Source organism: Xiphophorus hellerii, chromosome 8 (genome assembly GCF_003331165.1).
Source record: "Xiphophorus hellerii strain 12219 chromosome 8, Xiphophorus_hellerii-4.1, whole genome shotgun sequence".
Lineage (NCBI taxonomy): Eukaryota > Metazoa > Chordata > Actinopteri > Cyprinodontiformes > Poeciliidae > Xiphophorus > Xiphophorus hellerii.
Window position 1 is genome coordinate 2,293,078 of NC_045679.1, and position 18,595 is coordinate 2,311,672.

The 18,595-nt window shown below is 38.3% G+C and overlaps 1 protein-coding gene across 1 annotated transcript in view; it reads right to left on the minus strand.

Annotated features, from left to right (window-relative positions):
• The window catches only part of fech (ferrochelatase), a 39,421-nt gene extending 22,987 nt beyond the window's left edge, over positions 1–16,434 (minus strand). The window contains exon 1 of the mRNA XM_032570413.1: positions 16,225–16,434. Within this exon, the coding sequence (XP_032426304.1) occupies positions 16,225–16,261 (37 nt within the window). The 5' untranslated portion in view covers positions 16,262–16,434. The remainder of the gene's footprint in view (positions 1–16,224) is intronic.
• Positions 16,435–18,595: the final 2,161 nt, after the last annotated feature.

Here is an 18,595-nt window from a genome sequence, read left to right on the forward strand (position 1 = left end):
GACAATTTATATGGCAGCAGGTACAGAAAACCAAGGTAGAAATCTATTGTTAATCAATACATGTTAAATAAATGGAAAAAAACCAACTTATTAAATATTTGGTCACTGATCTGATCGTTTCCATAGCAACGACCAGAAGCAGGACCCAGAGCCACAGTGACCTCACTGATGACATCATGAACATCACAACAGATCAAAGACGTTCTGAGGCTTTGAATGCTTGAATGTCAACACATCAGTTAGAATCCAAACGCTTCAATGAGATTCAGGTTTTGTGTGTAGTAAAGATTTTTTGTTTCCAGGATGAAAAACCTTTTTATTTTGCCACTCGGTCTTGGAGTAGGATACCTGGTGTCAACAGGTATGAAGAAACTTTTTGACCATTTCTTTCCTGTAAACGACTCAGTCGAAAGTACCTCCAAGGAAGTTGAGAAAGATTTGTTTTGGGACGGGCTTCCATCGGTTCCCAGAGAGCAAGCTGACCCGGCTGGGGAAGATTCTTCTGTTGACAGGCTGAGTCGTTTCTCAAGCTCCAAGGACGTTGAGAGAGACTTGTTTTGGGACGGGTTTCCGTCGGATCCCAGAGATCAAACTGACCCGGCTGGGGAAGTTTCTTCTGGGGCGAATCTCAAAACTCAGGCTTTGATTTCAACCATTTTATGTCCGGCGTGTTCAGAGAAGACATCGAGAAATGGCGCATCCTCCACGGTCTCGGACCTTAAATGTTCCCCAGACGGAGCATCAGGGTTAACACCCAGGAGCAGCAGTGGAGCCCCAGGCAGTAAGACTGCTCACAAAGATAAAACTGCCCTGAACGAGGGCAGAAGGGGTAGCGCGAAGTCAAAAGATGAAGAAAGACTTTTGGAACCACTAGTACACAGTTCCCCAATAAAAAGCTACCCCGGACGGGGCAGTTTAACCTTAGAAGAGGAGGAAAAAATTTGGGACCGGATGTTATTGATTCCCCAAAAGAAAAACTACCCCTTTTGGGATAGTTCAACCTCAGAAGATGAGGAAAAGACTTGGGATCGGATGTTACCGATTCCCCAAAAGAAAAACTACCCCGGACGGGGTAGATCACCTGCAAAAGAAGAGGAAAGACGATCAGAACAATTTGTACGCAGTTCGCAGATAAAAAGCTACCCCGGACGGGGCAGTTTAACCTCAGAAGAGGAAGAGGAGGAAAGAATTTGGGGCCGGATGTTTCCGATTCCCCAAAAGAAAAACTGCCCCGAATGGGATAGTTCAACCTCCGAAGATGACGAAAAGTTTTGGGAACGGATGTTTCCGATTGCCTAAAAGAAAATCTGATAGAGATTGTGAAGTTTTCTAGGATCAGCGCAAAGATCATCCTGAGACTCCAGCTGCCATAAAGACGTCCTCTGCAGAGGACAACCTCTGTAAAATTTCCCAACAGGTTCAGAAATCGTTCTCAGTTTTTAAAGCTTTCTGAACCTGTTCTCAAGAAAACGTGTACAAAAGCAGGATTCATAATGAGAAGCAAACACATGAAGAGAAACGCCACACTCCACAGAAAATCCCACCTAATGGTTTCTCCTGCCACTAACCTCCAAAACAACAAAGTTGTTTTTTTAGAGGAGGAAGAAACATTGAATTTTGTGAATAAACTATCAAAAGTTAACATCCTGTTTGCAGGTTTCTCTCCGGGCGCTCCGGCTTCCTGCCACAATCTATAGTCATCACTGTTTGGTTAATTAGTTTCTAAATTCTCCTTTGGTGTGAATAAAACATCAGGGCTGCTCAGTGGCTCAGTGGGTAACACTGCTGCCTTGCAGTAAGAAAGTCCTGGGTTTGAATCCCAGCCTGGTTCTGTCTGCATGGGGTTTTCTGGTTCTCCATTGTCCATATTTGGGTTCTCTCCGGGCGCTCCGGCTTCTTCCCACAGTCCAAAAAGATTTAGTGTGATTTATAATGGATGGATGTTAATAATAATAATTATTATTATTATTAATAATACCATTACTATATATAAATAGATATATCTATCCATCTATCAATCAAAAGATATATCTATATCTACGTATCTATATATATCAATCTATATCTATCCATCTATATATATAAATATATATTTATTTATATAGATCTATAGATAGATCAATCGATAAATAGATTTATCTATAGATCTATTTATTGATCTATCTACATATGTGATACTTTTCTATTCATTTATTATTTGTTTAAGATCTGAGTTTAATCAATCCTAATATTAGTTGTGCAACAAATTACATCATTACTGATATTAACAATTTCAGAACAAGGTAGTATAAAATATATAAAATGTGATCATTAACAGAGAGTTAACAAAGATTAGAGAAAATTTTGTTCTGCAAATGTTTATAAAATCTAAACAATTTCCTCCCAGAACCAAATTAATAATGGATAAAGACAATTTATATGGCAGCAGGTACAGAAAACCAAGGTAGAAATCTATTGTTAATCAATACATGTTAAATAAATGGAAAAAAACCAACTTATTAAATATTTGGTCACTGATCTGATCGTTTCCATAGCAACGACCAGAAGCAGGACCCAGAGCCACAGTGACCTCACTGATGACATCATGAACATCACAACAGATCAAAGACGTTCTGAGGCTTTGAATGCTTGAATGTCAACACATCAGTTAGAATCCAAACGCTTCAGTGAGATTCAGGTTTTGTGTGTAGTAAAGATTTTTTGTTTCCAGGATGAAAAACCTTTTTATTTTGCCACTCGGTCTTGGAGTAGGATACCTGGTGTCAACAGGTATGAAGAAACTTTTTGACCATTTCTTTCCTGTAAACGACTCAGTCGAAAGTACCTCCAAGGAAGTTGAGAAAGATTTGTTTTGGGACGGGCTTCCATCGGTTCCCAGAGAGCAAGCTGACCCGGCTGGGGAAGATTCTTCTGTTGACAGGCTGAGTCGTTTCTCAAGCTCCAAGGACGTTGAGAGAGACTTGTTTTGGGACGGGTTTCCGTCGGATCCCAGAGATCAAACTGACCCGGCTGGGGAAGTTTCTTCTGGGGCGAATCTCAAAACTCAGGCTTTGATTTCAACCATTTTATGTCCGGCGTGTTCAGAGAAGACATCGAGAAATGGCGCATCCTCCACGGTCTCGGACCTTAAATGTTCCCCAGACGGAGCATCAGGGTTAACACCCAGGAGCAGCAGTGGAGCCCCAGGCAGTAAGACTGCTCACAAAGATAAAACTGCCCTGAACGAGGGCAGAAGGGGTAGCGCGAAGTCAAAAGATGAAGAAAGACTTTTGGAACCATTAGTACACAGTTCCCCAATAAAAAGCTACCCCGGACGGGGCAGTTTAACCTTAGAAGAGGAGGAAAAAATTTGGGACCGGATGTTATTGATTCCCCAAAAGAAAAACTACCCCTTTTGGGATAGTTCAACCTCAGAAGATGAGGAAAAGACTTGGGATCGGATGTTACCGATTCCCCAAAAGAAAAACTACCCCGGACGGGGTAGATCACCTGCAAAAGAAGAGGAAAGACGATCAGAACAATTTGTACGCAGTTCGCAGATAAAAAGCTACCCCGGACGGGGCAGTTTAACCTCAGAAGAGGAAGAGGAGGAAAGAATTTGGGGCCGGATGTTTCCGATTCCCCAAAAGAAAAACTGCCCCGAATGGGATAGTTCAACCTCCGAAGATGACGAAAAGTTTTGGGAACGGATGTTTCCGATTGCCTAAAAGAAAATCTGATAGAGATTGTGAAGTTTTCTAGGATCAGCGCAAAGATCATCCTGAGACTCCAGCTGCCATAAAGACGTCCTCTGCAGAGGACAACCTCTGTAAAATTTCCCAACAGGTTCAGAAATGGTTCTCAGTTTTTAAAGCTTTCTGAACTTGTTCTCAAGAAAACGTGTACAAAAGCAGGATTCATAATGAGAAGCAAACACATGAAGAGAAACGCCACACTCCACAGAAAATCCCACCTAATGGTTTCTCCTGCCACTAACCTCCAAAACAACAAAGTTGTTTTTTTAGAGGAGGAAGAAACATTGAATTTTGTGAATAAACTATCAAAAGTTAACATCCTGTTTGCAGGTTTCTCTCCGGGCGCTCCGGCTTCCTGCCACAATCTATAGTCATCACTGTTTGGTTAATTAGTTTCTAAATTCTCCTTTGGTGTGAATAAAACATCAGGGCTGCTCAGTGGCTCAGTGGGTAACACTGCTGCCTTGCAGTAAGAAAGTCCTGGGTTTGAATCCCAGCCTGGTTCTGTCTGCATGGGGTTTTCTGGTTCTCCATTGTCCATATTTGGGTTCTCTCCGGGCGCTCCGGCTTCTTCCCACAGTCCAAAAAGATTTAGTGTGATTTATAATGGATGGATGTTAATAATAATAATTATTATTATTATTAATAATACCATTACTATATATAAATAGATATATCTATCCATCTATCAATCAAAAGATATATCTATATCTACGTATCTATATATATCAATCTATATCTATCCATCTATATATATAAATATATATTTATTTATATAGATCTATAGATAGATCAATCGATAAATAGATTTATCTATAGATCTATTTATTGATCTATCTACATATGTGATACTTTTCTATTCATTTATTATTTGTTTAAGATCTGAGTTTAATCAATCCTAATATTAGTTGTGCAACAAATTACATCATTACTGATATTAACAATTTCAGAACAAGGTAGTATAAAATATATAAAATGTGATCATTAACAGAGAGTTAACAAAGATTAGAGAAAATTTTGTTCTGCAAATGTTTATAAAATCTAAACAATTTCCTCCCAGAACCAAATTAATAATGGATAAAGACAATTTATATGGCAGCAGGTACAGAAAACCAAGGTAGAAATCTATTGTTAATCAATACATGTTAAATAAATGGAAAAAAACCAACTTATTAAATATTTGGTCACTGATCTGATCGTTTCCATAGCAACGACCAGAAGCAGGACCCAGAGCCACAGTGACCTCACTGATGACATCATGAACATCACAACAGATCAAAGACGTTCTGAGGCTTTGAATGCTTGAATGTCAACACATCAGTTAGAATCCAAACGCTTCAGTGAGATTCAGGTTTTGTGTGTAGTAAAGATTTTTTGTTTCCAGGATGAAAAACCTTTTTATTTTGCCACTCGGTCTTGGAGTAGGATACCTGGTGTCAACAGGTATGAAGAAACTTTTTGACCATTTCTTTCCTGTAAACGACTCAGTCGAAAGTACCTCCAAGGAAGTTGAGAAAGATTTGTTTTGGGACGGGCTTCCATCGGTTCCCAGAGAGCAAGCTGACCCGGCTGGGGAAGATTCTTCTGTTGACAGGCTGAGTCGTTTCTCAAGCTCCAAGGACGTTGAGAGAGACTTGTTTTGGGACGGGTTTCCGTCGGATCCCAGAGATCAAACTGACCCGGCTGGGGAAGTTTCTTCTGGGGCGAATCTCAAAAGTCAGGCTTTGATTTCAACCATTTTATGTCCGGCGTGTTCAGAGAAGACATCGAGAAATGGCGCATCCTCCACGGTCTCGGACCTTAAATGTTCCCCAGACGGAGCATCAGGGTTAACACCCAGGAGCAGCAGTGGAGCCCCAGGCAGTAAGACTGCTCACAAAGATAAAACTGCCCTGAACGAGGGCAGAAGGGGTAGCGCGAAGTCAAAAGATGAAGAAAGACTTTTGGAACCATTAGTACACAGTTCCCCAATAAAAAGCTACCCTGGACGGGGCAGTTTAACCTTAGAAGAGGAGGAAAAAATTTGGGACCGGATGTTATTGATTCCCCAAAAGAAAAACTACCCCTTTTGGGATAGTTCAACCTCAGAAGATGAGGAAAAGACTTGGGATCGGATGTTACCGATTCCCCAAAAGAAAAACTACCCCGGACGGGGTAGATCACCTGCAAAAGAAGAGGAAAGACGATCAGAACAATTTGTACGCAGTTCGCAGATAAAAAGCTACCCCGGACGGGGCAGTTTAACCTCAGAAGAGGAAGAGGAGGAAAGAATTTGGGGCCGGATGTTTCCGATTCCCCAAAAGAAAAACTGCCCCGAATGGGATAGTTCAACCTCCGAAGATGACGAAAAGTTTTGGGAACGGATGTTTCCGATTGCCTAAAAGAAAATCTGATAGAGATTGTGAAGTTTTCTAGGATCAGCGCAAAGATCATCCTGAGACTCCAGCTGCCATAAAGACGTCCTCTGCAGAGGACAACCTCTGTAAAATTTCCCAACAGGTTCAGAAATGGTTCTCAGTTTTTAAAGCTTTCTGAACCTGTTCTCAAGAAAACGTGTACAAAAGCAGGATTCATAATGAGAAGCAAACACATGAAGAGAAACGCCACACTCCACAGAAAATCCCACCTAATGGTTTCTCCTGCCACTAACCTCCAAAACAACAAAGTTGTTTTTTTAGAGGAGGAAGAAACATTGAATTTTGTGAATAAACTATCAAAAGTTAACATCCTGTTTGCAGGTTTCTCTCCGGGCGCTCCGGCTTCCTGCCACAATCTAAAGTCATCACTGTTTGGTTAATTAGTTTCTAAATTCTCCTTTGGTGTGAATAAAACATCAGGGCAGCTCAGTGGCTCAGTGGGCAGCACTACTGCCTTGCAGTAAGAAAGTCCTGGGTTTGAATCCCAGCCTGGTTCTGTCTGCATGGGGTTTTCTGGTTCTCCATTGTCCATATTTGGGTTCTCTCCGGGCGCTCCGGCTTCCTCCCACAGTCCAAAAAGATTTAGTGTGATTTATAATGGATGGATGTTAATAATAATAATTATTATTATTATTAATAATACAATTACTATATATAAATAGATATATCTATCCATCTATCAATCAAAAGATATATCTATATCTACGTATCTATATATATCAATCTATATCTATCCATCTATATATATAAATATATATTTATTTATATAGATCTATAGATAGATCAATCGATAAATAGATTTATCTATAGATCTATTTATTGATCTATCTACATATGTGATACTTTTCTATTCATTTATTATTTGTTTAAGATCTGAGTTTAATCAATCCTAATATTAGTTGTGCAACAAATTACATCATTACTGATATTAACAATTTCAGAACAAGGTAGTATAAAATATATAAAATGTGATCATTAACAGAGAGTTAACAAAGATTAGAGAAAATTTTGTTCTGCAAATGTTTATAAAATCTAAACAATTTCCTCCCAGAACCAAATTAATAATGGATAAAGACAATTTATATGGCAGCAGGTACAGAAAACCAAGGTAGAAATCTATTGTTAATCAATACATGTTAAATAAATGGAAAAAAACCAACTTATTAAATATTTGGTCATTATTTCAGTTTGAATCGGGCAGAACTTATCTGTTCGTTCCCATAGCAACGATCAGAAGCAGGACCGTGCCTCAGAACCACAATGACCTCACTGATGAGGTCACAGATGACATCATGTCAAAAGTCTGAGTCGTTTCTCAAGCTCCAAGGACGTTGAGAGAGACTTGTTTTGGGACGGGCTTCCATCGGATCCCAGATATCAAACTGACCCGGCTGGGGAAGTTTCTTCTGGGGCGAATCTCAAAACTCAGGCTTTGATTTCAACCATTTTATGTCCGGCGTGTTCAGAGAAGACATCGAGAAATGGCGCATCCTCCACGGTCCCAGACCTTAAATGTTCCCCAGATGGAGCATCAGCTTCAACACACAGTAGCAGCAGTGGAGCCCCAGGCAGTAAGACTGTTCACAAAAGAAAAACTGCCCCGAATGGGATAGCTCACTGTCAGAAAGAGAGGAAAAACTTTGGGACCAGATTTTACTGAGTTCCCAAAACAAAATCTGATCTAGATTGTGAAGTTTTCTAGGATCAGCGCAAAGATCATCCTGAGACTCCAGCTGCCATAAAGACGTCCTCTGCAGAGGACAACCTCTGTAAAATTTCCCAACAGGTTCAGAAATGGTTCTCAGTTTTTAAAGCTTTCTGAACCTGTTCTCAAGAAAACGTGTACAAAAGCAGGATTCATAATGAGAAGCAAACACATGAAGAGAAACGCCACACTCCACAGAAAATCCCACCTAATGGTTTCTCCTGCCACTAACCTCCAAAACAACAAAGCTGTTTTTTTAGAGGAGGAAGAAACATTGAATTTTGTGAATAAACTATCAAAAGTTAACATCCTGTTTGCAGGTTTCTCTCCGGGCGCTCCGGCTTCCTGCCACAATCTAAAGTCATCACTGTTTGGTTAATTAGTTTCTAAATTCTCCTTTGGTGTGAATAAAACATCAGGGCTGCTCAGTGGCTCAGTGGGTAACACTGCTGCCTTGCAGTAAGAAAGTCCTGGGTTTGAATCCCAGCCTGGTTCTGTCTGCATGGGGTTTTCTGGTTCTCCATTGTCCATATTTGGGTTCTCTCCGGGCGCTCCGGCTTCCTCCCACAGTCCAAAAAGATTTAGTGTGATTTATAATGGATGGATGTTAATAATAATAATTATTATTATTATTAATAATACCATTACTATATATAAATAGATATATCTATCCATCTATCAATCAAAAGATATATCTATATCTACGTATCTATATATATCAATCTATATCTATCCATCTATATATATAAATATATATTTATTTATATAGATCTATAGATAGATCAATCGATAAATAGATTTATCTATAGATCTATTTATTGATCTATCTACATATGTGATACTTTTCTATTCATTTATTATTTGTTTAAGATCTGAGTTTAATCAATCCTAATATTAGTTGTGCAACAAATTACATCATTACTGATATAAACAATTTCAGAACAAGGTAGTATAAAATATATAAAATGTGATCATTAACAGAGAGTTAAAGATTAGAGAAAATTTTGTTCTGCAAATGTTTATAAAATCTAAACAATTTCCTCCCAGAACCAAATTAATAATGGATAAAGACAATTTATATGGCAGCAGGTACAGAAAACCAAGGTAGAAATCTATTGTTAATCAATTCATGTTAAATAAATGGAAAAAAACAAACTTATTAAATATTTGGTCACTGATCTGATCGTTTCCATAGCAACGACCAGAAGCAGGACCCAGAGCCACAGTGACCTCACTGATGACATCATGAACATCACAACAGATCAAAGACGTTCTGAGGCTTTGAATGCTTGAATGTCAACACATCAGTTAGAATCCAAACGCTTCAGTGAGATTCAGGTTTTGTGTGTAGTAAAGATTTTTTGTTTCCAGGATGAAAAACCTTTTTATTTTGCCACTCGGTCTTGGAGTAGGATACCTGGTGTCAACAGGTATGAAGAAACTTTTTGACCATTTCTTTCCTGTAAACGACTCAGTCGAAAGTACCTCCAAGGAAGTTGAGAAAGATTTGTTTTGGGACGGGCTTCCATCGGTTCCCAGAGAGCAGGCTGACCCGGCTGGGGAAGATTCTTCTGTTGACAGGCTGAGTCGTTTCTCAAGCTCCAAGGATGTTGAGAGAGACTTGTTTTGGGACGGGTTTCCGTTGGATCCCAGAGATCAAACTGACCCGGCTGGGGAAGTTTCTTCTGGGGCGAATCTCAAAACTCAGGCTTTGATTTCAACCATTTTATGTCCGGCGTGTTCAGAGAAGACATTGAGAAATGGCGCATCCTCCACGGTCTCGGACCTTAAATGTTCCCCAGACGGAGCATCAGGGTTAACACCCAGGAGCAGCAGTGGAGCCCCAGGCAGTAAGACTGCTCACAAAGATAAAACTGCCCTGAACGAGGGCAGAAGGGGTAGCGCGAAGTCAAAAGATGAAGAAAGACTTTTGGAACCACTAGTACACAGTTCCCCAATAAAAAGCTACCCCGGACGGGGCAGTTTAACCTTAGAAGAGGAGGAAAAAATTTGGGACCGGATGTTATTGATTCCCCAAAAGAAAAACTACCCCTTTTGGGATAGTTCAACCTCAGAAGATGAGGAAAAGACTTGGGATCGGATGTTACCGATTCCCCAAAAGAAAAACTACCCCGGACGGGGTAGATCACCTGCAAAAGAAGAGGAAAGACGATCAGAACAATTTGTACGCAGTTCGCAGATAAAAAGCTACCCCGGACGGGGCAGTTTAACCTCAGAAGAGGAAGAGGAGGAAAGAATTTGGGGCCGGATGTTTCCGATTCCCCAAAAGAAAAACTGCCCCGAATGGGATAGTTCAACCTCCGAAGATGACGAAAAGTTTTGGGAACGGATGTTTCCGATTGCCTAAAAGAAAATCTGATAGAGATTGTGAAGTTTTCTAGGATCAGCGCAAAGATCATCCTGAGACTCCAGCTGCCATAAAGACGACCTCTGCAGAGGACAACCTCTGTAAAATTTCCCAACAGGTTCAGAAATCGTTCTCAGTTTTTAAAGCTTTCTGAACCTGTTCTCAAGAAAACGTGTACAAAAGCAGGATTCATAATGAGAAGCAAACACATGAAGAGAAACGCCACACTCCACAGAAAATCCCACCTAATGGTTTCTCCTGCCACTAACCTCCAAAACAACAAAGTTGTTTTTTTAGAGGAGGAAGAAACATTGAATTTTGTGAATAAACTATCAAAAGTTAACATCCTGTTTGCAGGTTTCTCTCCGGGCGCTCCGGCTTCCTGCCACAATCTAAAGTCATCACTGTTTGGTTAATTAGTTTCTAAATTCTCCTTTGGTGTGAATAAAACATCAGGGCTGCTCAGTGGCTCAGTGGGTAACACTGCTGCCTTGCAGTAAGAAAGTCCTGGGTTTGAATCCCAGCCTGGTTCTGTCTGCATGGGGTTTTCTGGTTCTCCATTGTCCATATTTGGGTTCTCTCCGGGCGCTCCGGCTTCCTCCCACAGTCCAAAAAGATTTAGTGTGATTTATAATGGATGGATGTTAATAATAATAATTATTATTATTATTAATAATACCATTACTATATATAAATAGATATATCTATCCATCTATCAATCAAAAGATATATCTATATCTACGTATCTATATATATCAATCTATATCTATCCATCTATATATATAAATATATATTTATTTATATAGATCTATAGATAGATCAATCGATAAATAGATTTATCTATAGATCTATTTATTGATCTATCTACATATGTGATACTTTTCTATTCATTTATTATTTGTTTAAGATCTGAGTTTAATCAATCCTAATATTAGTTGTGCAACAAATTACATCATTACTGATATTAACAATTTCAGAACAAGGTAGTATAAAATATATAAAATGTGATCATTAACAGAGAGTTAAAGATTAGAGAAAATTTTGTTCTGCAAATGTTTATAAAATCTAAACAATTTCCTCCCAGAACCAAATTAATAATGGATAAAGACAATTTATATGGCAGCAGGTACAAAAAACCAAGGTAGAAATCTATTGTTAATCAATACATGTTAAATAAATGGAAAAAAACCAACTTATTAAATATTTGGTCACTGATCTGATCGTTTCCATAGCAACGACCAGAAGCAGGACCCAGAGCCACAGTGACCTCACTGATGACATCATGAACATCACAACAGATCAAAGACGTTCTGAGGCTTTGAATGCTTGAATGTCAACACATCAGTTAGAATCCAAACGCTTCAGTGAGATTCAGGTTTTGTGTGTAGTAAAGATTTTTTGTTTCCAGGATGAAAAACCTTTTTATTTTGCCACTCGGTCTTGGAGTAGGATACCTGGTGTCAACAGGTATGAAGAAACTTTTTGACCATTTCTTTCCTGTAAACGACTCAGTCGAAAGTACCTCCAAGGAAGTTGAGAAAGATTTGTTTTGGGACGGGCTTCCATCGGTTCCCAGAGAGCAAGCTGACCCGGCTGGGGAAGATTCTTCTGTTGACAGGCTGAGTCGTTTCTCAAGCTCCAAGGACGTTGAGAGAGACTTGTTTTGGGACGGGTTTCCGTCGGATCCCAGATATCAAACTGACCCGGCTGGGGAAGTTTCTTCTGGGGCGAATCTCAAAACTCAGGCTTTGATTTCAACCATTTTATGTCCGGCGTGTTCAGAGAAGACATCGAGAAATGGCGCATCCTCCACGGTCTCGGACCTTAAATGTTCCCCAGACGGAGCATCAGGGTTAACACCCAGGAGCAGCAGTGGAGCCCCAGGCAGTAAGACTGCTCACAAAGATAAAACTGCCCTGAACGAGGGCAGAAGGGGTAGCGCGAAGTCAAAAGATGAAGAAAGACTTTTGGAACCATTAGTACACAGTTCCCCAATAAAAAGCTACCCCGGACGGGGCAGTTTAACCTTAGAAGAGGAGGAAAAAATTTGGGACCGGATGTTATTGATTCCCCAAAAGAAAAACTACCCCTTTTGGGATAGTTCAACCTCAGAAGATGAGGAAAAGACTTGGGATCGGATGTTACCGATTCCCCAAAAGAAAAACTACCCCGGACGGGGTAGATCACCTGCAAAAGAAGAGGAAAGACGATCAGAACAATTTGTACGCAGTTCGCAGATAAAAAGCTACCCCGGACGGGGCAGTTTAACCTCAGAAGAGGAAGAGGAGGAAAGAATTTGGGGCCAGATGTTTCCGATTCCCCAAAAGAAAAACTGCCCCGAATGGGATAGTTCAACCTCCGAAGATGACGAAAAGTTTTGGGAACGGATGTTTCCGATTGCCTAAAAGAAAATCTGATAGAGATAGTGAAGTTTTCTAGGATCAGCGCAAAGATCATCCTGAGACTCCAGCTGCCATAAAGACGTCCTCTGCAGAGGACAACCTCTGTAAAATTTCCCAACAGGTTCAGAAATGGTTCTCAGTTTTTAAAGCTTTCTGAACCTGTTCTCAAGAAAACGTGTACAAAAGCAGGATTCATAATGAGAAGCAAACACATGAAGAGAAACGCCACACTCCACAGAAAATCCCACCTAATGGTTTCTCCTGCCACTAACCTCCAAAACAACAAAGCTGTTTTTTTAGAGGAGGAAGAAACATTGAATTTTGTGAATAAACTATCAAAAGTTAACATCCTGTTTGCAGGTTTCTCTCCGGGCGCTCCGGCTTCCTGCCACAATCTAAAGTCATCACTGTTTGGTTAATTAGTTTCTAAATTCTCCTTTGGTGTGAATAAAACATCAGGGCTGCTCAGTGGCTCAGTGGGTAACACTGCTGCCTTGCAGTAAGAAAGTCCTGGGTTTGAATCCCAGCCTGGTTCTGTCTGCATGGGGTTTTCTGGTTCTCCATTGTCCATATTTGGGTTCTCTCCGGGCGCTCCGGCTTCCTCCCACAGTCCAAAAAGATTTAGTGTGATTTATAACGGATGGATGTTAATAATAATAATAATTATTATTATTAATAATACCATTACTATATATAAATAGATATATCTATCCATCTATCAATCAAAAGATATATCTATATCTACGTATCTATATATATCAATCTATATCTATCCATCTATATATATAAATATATATATATTCATATAGATCTATAGATAGATCAATCTATCTATCTATCTATATATATATATAGATCTATAGATAGTTCGATAAATAGATTTATCTATAGATCTATTTATCGATCTATCTACATATGTGATACTTTCTATTCATTTATTATTTGTTTAAGATCTGAGTTTAATCAATCCTAATATTAGTTGTGATATATATGTCTATATTAGTATAGATATATCTATACTTCGATAGATATATCTATATCTTTATATCTATATCTCTCTCTAGATCGATATATATATAGATATACATATCTATATATATATACATACATAAAGATATATATATAGATAGATATCTCTAGATATCTATCTATATATATCTATATATATATATCTATATATATATATAGATATATATATTTATATTTATATACAGTACAGACCAAAAGTTTTTTACACACCTTCTAATCCAATGGGTTTTCTTTATTTTCATGACTATTTAAAAGGCAATAAATCCCACTTATTAACCTGACAGGGCAGGTTGACCTATGAAGTGAAAACCATTTCAGGTGACGACCTCTTGAAGCTCATCAAGAAAATGCAGAGTGAGTGCAAAGCAGTAATCACAGCAAAAGGTTGCTACTTTGAAGAAACTAGAATATAAGGGGTATTTTCAGTTGTTTTACACTTTTTTGTTTAGTGCATATTTCCACATGTTATTCATAGTTTTGATGCCTTCAGTGTGAATCTACAATGTCAATAGTCATGAAAATAAAGGAAACTCATTGAATTAAAAGGTGTGTCCAAACTTTTGGTCTGTACTGTACATACATATATATATATATATATATATATATATATATATATGCAGACAGACAGATATCTACATTCAGGAAACTGAGCTTAATTGATCTATAATTAATTTGGGGGTTTCATTGTTAATTAGTTGAAAGTGGGTATTTTTGTCTTCATTTGTTAAGTTTGGGTTTAGTGCTGGTACTGGATGTAGATTAAACGTTATATTATTTGAATTTTCTCCTGAAAAAAGCTGGTTAATCCATTAGATTGAAATTCAGGCGTTATCGTCACTGGAGGGTTTGTGCTAACTGTTGCAAATAAAGCTCGAACTTTAATGTTTTTGTTTCCGACATCTGCAAAGAAAGCTTCCCTTGCATATATTAGTGTTGAGTGATAGTTACATCATCTATCTTTATAGATTTCAAAATAAAAGTGAAGTTGAGTTTTACGCCATTTTCGTCCGGCTTTACGGCAGAGCTGTGCATTCCTCCATGGAGATTTCTTCCTACCAAACACAACCTTCACTTTAATGGGGACAATCTAATCAATAATATCTGAAACTTTAGAATGAAAATCATCTAGATCATTACAACGTAAGGGCGAGGAGGAAGAATAGATTAGATTAACCGTTTCTGCAGCGTTGTCTGTGAAAGAAGGTTTTGTTATCGTAGCTTTTTGGCCAAGTGAGTCAATGTTTCACTTTCAAAGACAACAGGAAATGATCTGCCAGGGCGACATCAGTTACAGAAACATTGGAAATATTCACATCCTTACTGATAACCTGGTCCAGTTTTTCTCCTGCATTGGTTAATATGTTGAATCAGACCAACATATTAACCAATCGCACAGTTTATTTGGCCCTCTGTCTCGGGGGTTCCCAATATGAATGTTGAAGTCATCGACAATTATTAAACAATCATAATCAATGCATATGAGAGATAGAAGCTCATTAAAATCAGCAAAGAAGTTTTCTACATATGTTGGAGTTTTGTATCAAGTTAGTGCCAGAGTTCGTTTGTGGCCTTTTACCTCAATACCCAGATACTCAGAAGAGGTGAAATGACCCAAAAAGATTTTGTTACAATTTATTTTATTCTTAAATATAGAAGCCACGCCACCCCTATTTTTATGGTTTCTATAGTCACTTAAAAATGTTGATATTAAGGCTCTGATTTGATTAGTACAGTTGATTCAGTATCGTCATCCATCAGGAACACAGCATCAATATTATGCTGGGTGATGAAGCCATTAATTAATAAAGCTTTTGGTGTTAAAAAAAAGTAAACATACTTTAAAAACATTTAAACTTTCAAAACATAGCTGCAACTTTCATGGCCTCAACGGCTGCAGTAGTGCGGCTTGGCCGCCAGGGGGAGAGCGTGTAAGGTTACGCAAGTGTAAAAGTCTGCAGTTGTGTAACGACGTGTAACATGCTGGCTGGTCACTTCGCTTCGCGCCGTAAAAGCGCCTAAACGAAACCATGATGCGTTCACAGAGCAGCTTACTGAAGCTAAATGGGGGATAAGATCATTATGTAACGGAGACGTTAAACTGAAACACACAATTAAGGCTGGAAACTTTGTCAAGATGGAGAAAATCAGCACCGGAAACAGGAAGCAAGAGCTTCTTGAGATAATTCTAACATTATCTAAATACACCGAATGATTGATAAGAGCAGGCCTGTTTTAAATATTTTAAATACTAAATAGCGAGCTGCTGATTATTATAATAAGTTTTCGCACCGTAATAAAACGTGTTAAAGCCCTCAGATGTCACGGTGAAGCGTTGTTTTTGAAAAAATCCCGACCGGAAGTTGTATCTTCCTTTTGGTAGCTTGATGCTTTCACATGTAGCGTCAATGTCAGGGTCCAAAAGAAGCCCCGACAAGCAAATAAAACACTTTAAAACAACAAAAAAGGCATAATATTACACTTTATTTAATGACATTAAAATTAAAAATTATTTTAAAGCACCAGAGCGCAGTTTTAGTTTGGATAAATTTCTGAACATTCAGATACTTACAGTGGAACAAGCGCCCGGCGCTGCCCAGCGCTGCCATCCCGCTGCAGTTCCCGGATCCCGGCTGAAACACGCTCCAGATGGCCGCTCTCCCTGCGGTGGATCCCACTCGTGTCAGCAGCCCACAGGACAGGTGGAATAACGGGTCAGCCCCGGTGTGAAAGCCAGATTCCTTCAGCTTCAGCCGGCTGAAGGCGCGGACTTCCGGCAAGTTTAATTTGATAACAACTCACTTCCGGTTACGAACTTACAAAATAAAGTCCCGGCGCAGCAACACGCATGAAAGGGACGAAATTATATGTTTTTAGCCTCTGATTTAATATATATTTTAGAAATAAATGTCACTGCACTATAAATATGCTACCTTATGATATATGTTTTGATTTTATTAGTCCATATGACTATTTTATATGTTCCACTGTAGATATTTTTTTTGCTTTGGTAGCAGTCAGTCTTGCAACCAATCTGAAGAGGCTTCTGACTGAAGACTGTTGCTGCATGACAGTCACATTTATTTAATTTCCCTTTTGGATCAAAGAAGTATTTTTAAAGTCATTGCATGCTAACAGACAAACACCCAGGCAGCAGAAACAATACTATATTGCAACATATTCTGGATGACATCATCAGTTGTTAGCAAGTTAGCTAATCCAACTCATTTGCTATTGCTACACCTCATTAAATTTCAGATGTAATTTAGATATTATTTGGGCCTTTATGAGATGCTAATGAGTTTTAAAGTTGTAGAAACAATACCTTGTTGCCATGGTTACGTGTCTAAAAGTTAAAAGCAAGCTGTGTTTTTATTTTTGTGCTCCAACTTGCTGAGATATCTGAATTTCCCAGGATGACAACAAAGGTGAGGGAGGAAACCGTTTCAAAAGTGTCGTGCTTTTAATGTGAAATGGCTTTTGCTCCTTAACTTCTGGTTAAAACGGCCAGCTTGATGTCATTGGTCATCAGGGTTGCGTCACATGCACGTTTATCTCGTTCATTTGACCACGCCCACCTCACGAGGGACACGCCCACATTACAGAACCATTGATGCCTGACGGCAGAAAGCAAAGATCAGAGTTAAAACTCACCAGTTTGATTTTATTAAATTAAATAATAAAATAGATCTGGGTGACTGCCGCCGCTTTTATTTTGAAGGAAAATATAACAAACATGATGCAAAACTGTTTAAATTTAGAGCTGAAGAGTTTAAAACAATATCAATATTTCACACATGTAATTAGTAAATGTTTTATTTATAGGTTTTCACTGATTCAAATAAAGGATATGAATTTAAAAAATGACTGATTATACTTTATTAATCCTGGAGGTGAAATTGATTATTTATTGACAAGCTATTCCAAAGTGTTAAATATTAGTAAACACAAATGGAATCATAACCAATCTAAAATTAATTTTAAATAATATATACATAAGTGTAATGCTGTAAGTAATTTAAATTAGACTAAATATGAAATAAATAAAATCAAAAGGACTTTGCTTTGAAAAGTCCTTTCAAAGCAAATATACATACAGTATATATATATTTATTTATTTATTTATTTATTTATATATTTATTTATTTATTTATTTATGTGTATATGTCAATAAACTCAGCTTTAAACCCATATTTTAGCTTGGTTGTGTTAATTTTGAAATGTGTCTTTCGTACTAAAATTTGGTTTATTTCTTCAACAGACCTTTAAAAACAAAATAAAAGCAGGAGTTCACTGTAAGACAGTCTCAAGTATTTGTAACCTTTAATTATTGTTTTGACTGTGAATGTGGGAAACTTTAGGTGTTTTTCTGATTCATGCAGATAAAAACACATCTGCTCTGCAGTGGGGAGTTTTTTGTCTTTAAATTGTCCCGCTTTCCTTCAGACTCAGATATATTTCCTTCTTCCGTTTCCACTGAAGCTTAAAGAGGAACAGAAATAAACCAGCAGCTCGTCAACAACGAAGTTTTCACATAAGAACCTTTTTCTGTTTCTGTGCTGGACGACAAACTTTAAGAAGTTCAGTCCGCAGCGGCGCCTAGTGGCCGCCAGAGGAACTGCAACTGCATGTTAACACGAACAGCAGAAACGGACCCGACTAAAAAGATGGTCCAATTTAATACAATTAACCAACTAATTTATCTAAATATATGGCATTCATCAACTGTTTAAAGATAAATGTCTTTTTTGCAGCACTTTTCAAGTATCGAACTGAAATGCTTAAAAATATTCTACACTAGAGGGCAGTATGCTGCGCGTTGAACCACTGGAGGTAGAAGGAGGATGGGGGTAAATGTCTGCCAAAAATACTCAAAAATGTTTAGATTAATATTTTTAAAAAACTTGAAAAATTCTGAGTCTCAAAAGTAAAAAATCTTCAGG